General features: G+C 30.3%; 1 protein-coding gene across 1 annotated transcript in view; it reads right to left on the bottom strand.

Moving 5' to 3' along the window:
* Positions 1-703: 703 nt before the first annotated feature.
* Positions 704-9,037, bottom strand: part of LOC136840018 (uncharacterized) — a 59,974-nt gene continuing 51,640 nt past the window's right edge. Inside the window, exon 3 of the mRNA XM_067106305.1 lies at positions 704-819. Within this exon, the coding sequence (XP_066962406.1) occupies positions 704-819 (116 nt within the window). The remainder of the gene's footprint in view (positions 820-9,037) is intronic.

Genomic DNA, 9,037 nt, shown 5'->3' with positions numbered 1-9,037 from the left:
TTCATACCAAGTGTGCTTATGACACCACGACGCGGAAATCCCTCTTTACTTGTTTAGTAATTCATCATAAAATTTATCACGGCTGAAAGACTACAGGGCCCCATTAAATCTTACTTCTCCAAACCGTTAAAGGTTCAGTAATAATAATAATAATAATAATAATAATAATAATAATAATAATAATAATAATAATAATTTTCATTAAAAAGACTACAGGGTAATCTAAAATGTTTTGTCTGCAGACGTTACAAGTCCAGTAATAATAATAATAATAATAATAATAATAATAATAATAATAATAATAATAATAATAATAATAATAATAATAATAATAATAATAATTAGGTAAAATTATAATATATTCACGTCTAATATCATTAAAAGTTTCTAAACCCATTCGAAACGAAGTTTTGAAGATATTATTGTTATTATTCCCATAACTTCCAAAATTGAGGATAATAAAAGAGTGTTGAAAAGACAAGACAAGTCCCGTCCTTAGGACGGTACGTACCTAAACTAACTTTACACACAGAGGAATAAACATACGGATTATGATGAATGGGTACAGAAAGACTCGGGAAATATAAAGGAAATATATAGCAGAGATTCCTGGTGAAAAACTCTACGGATACACATTGTCACATTTCACTTACTCGAGGAAAGTGGTATTGAAGACTATGGGGATTCCACGCTTGCTTTCATCTTAGATTGGCTGGCCCTCTGCCACGTCAACCAGGTAACTGACTAAGACTGTCGATAGCCATCTGACACCTGGGTTGGCTATAAAAGGAAGCAGGACGCCGGGTGTGGCTCTCCGATCTGTCAAAATAAGAGACTTGTTATCAAGCGAATTCCTTTCATATTTTTACACCGCGCAATCAAATTACTTTTCTGTTAGCTTCATAAAGTTTTTATATTTTTAAGCTACGTATCATTCAAAAGCGACAAAAACAGCACGCTTGTTTGTGAGGCTCATGACCAAATTCAAAAGGCGCGCATTCGACTCTAAAAATTTCAATGGATCCAACCTTAGATCGAGGCGAGACTCCAATGAGAAACGTTCATAGAAAGTGTCGGGGGGATTTCTAACACGGCGGAGATTCATTAAGTTCATTTGAGCGCCAGCTAAAAATATATATAAGAAAAGAAAAAATTCCACTTGATATTTCTCATATTTCTCACATTTCTCTGCGTTTGGAATCGTAATCATTTTGGAAGGGGGAAACTCGCCGAGTCGTCTGGTATACCACGAGTATTTTTAGAGGCTTTTTTTTTTTCAACGTGAGTGTGTGTGTTTATACTTTTCATGAACGGCGAGGCTAATCTCCACATGTCATGCTTTGAATGGCTTCCACCCCTCCTGGAGACTGTTTGAGCTATTTCATTCAGATCGGGATAGAAAAGAGCTTTTGCTTTTTTATTTTATTTTGTTTTTAGAAAGGAAGAAATATTTTTGGATGATTCTGAGCTACATGGAAGCCTATGGTTGGGGCTATGATGAAATGGATTATATTCACTAAATTTAGATGTTACGCATATTTTTCTTTACGTTATAGTAGTGATATATATATATATATATATATATATATATATATATATATATATATATATATATATATATTCATATATATATATATATATATATATATATATATATATATATATATATATATATATATATATATATATATATATATATATATATATATATACATATATATATATATATATATATATATATATATATATATATATATATATATATATATATATATATATATATATATTCATATATATATATATATATATATATATATATATATATATATATATATATATATATATATATATATATATATATATATATATATATATATATATATATATATATATATTGAAATGAATCATTATTTGCGTATTACACGTAAATACAACGGACTGAAAGGGCTAGAAGTGGTGAGAATTGTTCAGTGTATCCAGAAACATTACTTATAGACAGTGAATACATATTATTGATATATTTATGAAGGAAATAGGAATACAATGATTTAACAGTAACAGATGTCATACAAAAAAATCTTATACTTCTAATCTTGTAGTTCTATACTCCTGAGTCATCTTCGTTTTATTTACAGAAAAATAAAACTTTGTTATTCAAAATGGATAAAACAAATCTTCATGGAAATATTTTGCAGCAGCGAGAGCAGACCGCTGAAAATATCGAAATAAACAAACTGTAAACCTGGGCGTACTTTTGTCCTATTCAACGAAACGAAGTAGAAATTCCATTGCGAGAACATTTCACAAGTGCAAATTCTGAACTATGCCATTTTTTTCAAAATGGATTTGCTTTTTTTTTATTTATTTCAGCCGGTCTTTCCTCATACTCTCATACCGGACTCTGTGTATTTCGGAAGGTTCATTTATATTACGAGAAAGAAAAAGTCAGTTGGTTAAAAGAAAAAATATATGTTATTTTTCTCGGCAGGATTCCCTTCTATTTGGTTTCCACGCGAGTCTCCTCATTGATAGCGGTGGTTCTTTTTTAACCTTTTTATTACCAACCCCCTCTGAGAGTTGGTCCTTCCCTCCACGCCCCCTTGCATCTATGAATAAAATTCCCTTCCAGATTTGAAGGAAAGTGAAAAATAAAGAGAAAGATTAAGGGTGTTTTTATTTTTAAGCCCAGAGAGTCTAACCAGAGTAGTAGACTATAGGAAACTAATGTTATAAGGTGATACTAATGTATTTTTCCATAAAAATCTGAATATTAGTTCCTCACTCTTGTTTAGAGAATATAATGAATATAATTAGAGAATTTATCATTTTTTCCTAGGGCTTGCGCCCTTCATGGTAATTGCTGACGCCCCCCTTGGGGGACGCACCCCCAGGTTGAGAACCACTGATTCATGGGAACGTAACTTTAAACCGCGAGAAACAGAAGCACTGGGGGGAATTCGAAGCCATTCCATGAAGACGATCGAGGAATTATGGATACTTTCTGTTCTCTGGGAAAATACCTGGTCACCTTCATTTTTCCTTTCAGTACTCGCTTTAATTCGTATTTTTTTTCATTGGGTCGAAAAATAAATTTGGCACTGAATAATATCTACAATTATGCAAGTTATTTTTTTGAAGCAACAATTATTATTATTATTATTATTATTATTATTATTATTATTATTATTATTATTATTATTATTATTATTAGGAGGATACCCTCTCTGAATTATAGAAATATATATATATATATATATATATATATATATATATATATATATATATATATATATATATATATATATATATATACTCAGAATGCTGCAAAGAAAATCACTTTACTACCTAATGCAAACCTCCTATATTTTATAATTCACATTTTTATGTATTTATTTATTAATTTATTATTTTATATTTTTCTTTTCCAAAAACTGTTCTCCGTTCTGGGCGTGTTCCATATGGATAGGGTTCATCTTCTGAATATTAATAATAATAAAAATAATAATAATAATAATAATAATGATAATAATAATAATAATAATAATAATAATAATAATAATAATAATAATAATAATAATAATAATAATAATAATAATAATAATAATAATAATAATAATAATAATAATAACTGTAGCACAAAAAATGTAACTTTCATCACCAACAGATGGCATAATTGTGGATATTATTGAGCTCCAAATTTGTTTTTCGACCCAGGCAGTTACACATTGAACCAAGTCAAGTGATTCTCTGTCCAGCATTCCGAGTATTTATATTTTTATATAATTCAAGTAGGTAATTCTATTTTGATAATGGAATTACAGTGCCTATCCATTCTACCAAATAGGATTGACGCGAGAGCGCTGCGATTACATTATATCGTTAAATACGTAATTTGAATGCAAAATTGAAATCATCATTAATATCATCATCATTGGTGGGCTTGAGTAGCGGTCTTGCAGGGGTTAGCTTTTACTCGAGAATGCATAAGTATATATACATATATAATATATATACATATAAATATACATATTATTTATGTATATATATATAATGTATATATACGTACATATATGTATTTAATATATATATATATATATATATATATATATATATATATATATATATATATATATATATATATATAAAAAAATGTATATATATAGATAGATAGAGAGATAGATAGATAGAGACAGAGAAACAGAGAGAGAACCACACACACACAGAGAGAGAGAGAGAGAGAGAGAGAGAGAGAGAGAGAGAGAGAGAGAGATATTACAAGAAATGTCAAACTTTACCATTCATCTCATACCACTAAACTTTACATCAATCCAACTGCATCTCAGCAACTGCAGAAAATAAGGACAATTATTTGTCGCCTCCCACGCCCGCGAAAGTGATCAAATTTATGACCCAATTATGTCTCCTGACCTTTTCTCCACCTGGATAAACGAGGTCATTAATATGATTTACCTGTTAGTAGTCTCACGACCACCAGCGTTCAGTCTGTCGTCTTTTTTCCCCCTCGTTTATTGTCATATATCTCTGAGGTATAATTTACACGGAAGTTTTCTTTCTTCTCTTGCATTCTGACGTATGACGTTGCTTATTTCATACATGATCTTTCAGAGGCTATACACCAACCAGCTCTTTTACTCTACCTTCGTTCGTATTCTCTTCCTTCAAACCTTTCTACTCTCAATTTCCCTTTCAGCGCTGAATGACCTCGTCATATAGGGCCCAGCTTCGCTTGGCCTCTGGCCTGGATTCTATATTCCGTTCCTATGTTCTTGGAAAATAGATGTTTTCCCCCAAAACCTCTAAAACACAACCGGTGTTTGAATGCTAATCTTTGTTACTGAATTCTCGGGAAAGCGGTAACGTAATGTATATCTGTCACGCCGTAAAATCAATTTTTGGATTGATGATTCTACGCTTTAATTGCCAGTATTGTTTTGTGCTTGTTATTCGTTGATTGAATGACTGATTCATATTATCAGGCGTCGCAGCCAGGGTTAATCGGAAATTGAATATGTATAATTTAACACCTGGAATTTTAAAAGAGAGACCAGTTATTACTGTTATTATTATTAATAATAATAATAATAATAATAATAATAATAATAATAATAATAATAATAATAATAATAATAATAATAATAATAATGATAACTGGTCGCTTTTTTAAATTTCTGGTGTTAAAATATAAATACTCATTCACTAATTAGCCCTGGTTTTTATTATTATTATTATTATTATTATTATTATTATTATTATTTATTATTCAGATGACGAACCCTTTCCTACGGAACAAGCCCATCGCAAGGGTCATTGACTTGAAATTCAAGCTTCCAAAGAATATTAAGGTGTTCATTAGATTGAAATAACAGAAGGTAATGGGAAATGCAGAAAGAATTTAGGAATAATAATTATTTCCAGAGAAATAAAATACTTGATCCATAAAACAACTTTCGAATGATTTAGTTTAAGGGGAATAATGCAGTGTCATTCCTACAGGTAGTAAGAAATGTTTGTGGCAAATTGTAAAACAAAAACTATGGTCTGAAAAATACACAAGTATTGTTTTACAATTACTTTAAAAGCGTATTTTTTTTTATTTTAGATAACTGTGGGAAATGTTTGCTTGGAATCCAAGGTTAAAAACTGTCCAAAAAAAAGGCAAGCACATTCAGGATTCGAATTCATGCTAAAAGTTTGCAATAAATACACCAAAAAATAACAGTATAAAATTTTAGTATGAATCGTATTTTTTTTTTACTATATTTCAACATTTTTTTGCTCTCCATCTAATCTTTTTCCAGCATTAATAATTGCGCAAAATTATGAACAAGTGAGTTGTGACGTCAATTATGTCTGGATATTTTTTTCTTCCAGAATAAAAGAGACGAATAATGGGATTTGGCTATTTCTGGCGTTTGGCAGTCGGCTTTCAGCTTGTCTTATGCTTTTCTTCAAGAGGAATGAAGTATGAAAGGTTATTGACCCCTTGGGTTTATTAATGAAGCTTTATATATATATATATATATATATATATATATATATATATATATATATATATATATATATATATATATATATATATATATATATATATATATATATATATATATATATATATATGCACTATCTCTGAATGAACCTGTTCACTCTTGAATATACCTTCTTATGAAAATATAGGCTTGAACACAAATTCATTTGCTTCATATCAATCTCATGTCTAAGTGAAATAGATAACCGTTCGATCTATTAACTGATCTATCTATTAACTGTGTGTCCCAACACTCAAATATTCATAGAGGTTTTTAGTGAAAGTACCGATACGATCCAGGATGCAAGTAATCAGCTTAGGCTAAATTGCCGTCTATGTAAAGTAGAGCAGATCTATTATATACCCAATGAAAATATTGAGGATTAACTTATCATATCTGTATATGACATTCTTGGACCAAACGTTTTATTGCCCAAAAAATTCAGGTGTTGACAACAGTCAGAAGTATATTCATAGCCCAAAACGGATATTCACATAATTGGAAAATCTATGAGAAATGTTTTTAGTTTTCTGTAAAAGAAAACTACTGTGCCGGCTTTGTCTGTCCGTCCGCACTTCTTTCTATCCGCACTTCTTTCTATCCGCACTTTTTCTGTCCGCCCTCAGATCTTAAAAGCTACTGAGGCTAGAGGTCTGCAAATTGGTATGTTGATCATCCACCCTCCAATCATCAAACATACTAAATTGCAGACCTCTAGCCTCACTAGTTTTTATTTTATTTAAGGTTAAAGTTTGCCATAATCCTGCCTCTGGCAACGATATTTGATAGGCCACCACAGGGGTGTGCTTAAAGTTTCATAGGCTGCAGCTCATACAGCATAGACAGATCTATTTTCGGTGGCCTTAATTATACACTGTAGCGGCTGTACAGAAAACTCGATTGCGCCGAAGAAACTTCGGCGCATTTTTTACTTGTTTCAAATAGATATCAGAAAATGAAGAAAGGCTCAGAGTGAAATACACACTTACACACACACACACACACATACACACATTCAAGCCATTCCCTGTGAAACTTTCTGAGATTAATATTTTGCTTATTCAAATCTAATTGTTGTAGAAATAACGCAATTACTGCGTATACCCGCCCCCCCCTCTCTCTCTCTATCTCTCTCTCTCTCCCCCCAAATGAGATTTTGCTAAATACGCGAGAATCACATTGCATCACATAATACATAATTAGCGTGGACGAATGAAATTACAGCCCCTACGCTCTGTGACGCCATATTAATTTTATATTTAATTATGATTTGTTGCTGAGTAGAGTAGGAATATTCTTCTGTTCTATTTTGGTCTTTTTAGTGAATTTGCATAAATGGGGAATGTTAATTATGAGTCGAAATCTGATATTTCATTTTCTTTTTTTGGGGGGGGGACGTAATTTGAAACGCCAAATATTCCTTTGCACTGTTTTTATTTTCATATCCAAAAATTTTGTTAAATGCTTTCTGGATAATTTTGCCTCCGATCAATAGTTGGACGGGTGACCGGGAGAAATTGCAGAGGGTAATGCATACAAGAAAGGTATAACACACACACACACACACACACACACACACACACACACATATATATATATATGCATATTTATATATATATATATATATGTATACATATATTTATATATATATATATACAGTATATATATATATATATATATATATATATATATATATATATATATATATATATACATGTGTGTGTGTGTGTGTATGTGTGTGTAGACACACCATATTATCGAATACGAATCCTTGAACACGAAGTGATCCAATTACCGGAGTGGAATCGAATTGATACTGAACATCATCTTAACGACGCAATCACGTAATGACAAATCATTAGACGGCACGGGTAATAATCGCGAAAGCAATATCGTAATGCTTGCTTGTGCTGTCTAAGTGTCTTATGTCTTTTTGGTAAAGTCAGGTAATGCAATAATGCAATGCGTACCTTGGTAAGTTTTAGGTAGAACAGCTTAATAAGATTACCTGCAACTGAAGCTCTTAACTGCTTGTTGATTCGAAGGCAATATTAGAAATTATTTTTCTCTCTTTGTAAGGTGATATATCTACAGAATAAAGTACTTTACCCGACAGATATTTATTTAATACTTACGTAGAATTATATTAATTTTACACTCTATTTCCAGAGTGAATGATGATTTTTCTTATATTGAGAAATGGAATGATTTCTATCTATTGTAGCTGGGTAATTCATTTAGAGAGATTATAGTGAAAAAAGAGGGAATATCTTAGAAATCTGATGTTCCTCTTATACAACGAAACGCTGAAACTTAGTGCTTTAATCGAAGTGCATAATAATAATAATAATAATAATAATAATAATAATAATAATAATAATAATAATAATAATAATAATAATAATAATAATAATAATAATTTGAGAGCTCTGCCACGTATGTCCTGGACGTGAAAATATACAAGATTTAATAATAATAATAATAATAATAATAATAATAATAATAATAATAATAATAATAATAATAATAATAATAATAATAATAATAATAATCTACAAATGCATTACAATCCAATGACCTCCTTTACTGTGGAGCACTAAAGGTGAATAGTCAGTTCTATCTTCGTATCATCAAATAGTTATATAACACAGACAACAATTCATAAAAATTTTGAAAATAAAAAAAAAGAACAGTCTTTTATGTATACCACTTACCATCGCTCTGTCGACAAAAAAATATGCTGGTTAAAATATCGTGCAATCAAAGTTTTTTTGTAAGTTTTTTTTTATTTCAAAAGATTTTTATTAGAGGTGCTTCTTTGATTAAGAAGGATTGAACTAAATGCTGCTTCGTTTGATAATCGTCCTGTAATATCTTCAAAGCTGACGTCTGTAAAGCAATCGTTTGTGTTATTTTTCGAGAGTAATTTTTTTTCTGGGTGTCAAGAGAGATTATTAATAAAATAGCGTTAATTGCACATCCAGTGTTCT

This window comes from Macrobrachium rosenbergii, chromosome 1 (genome assembly GCF_040412425.1).
Source record: "Macrobrachium rosenbergii isolate ZJJX-2024 chromosome 1, ASM4041242v1, whole genome shotgun sequence".
Taxonomy (NCBI): Eukaryota; Metazoa; Arthropoda; class Malacostraca; order Decapoda; family Palaemonidae; genus Macrobrachium; species Macrobrachium rosenbergii.
Note: the sequence above shows the minus strand (reverse complement) of the source record. Positions and strands in the feature narration are given on the sequence as shown.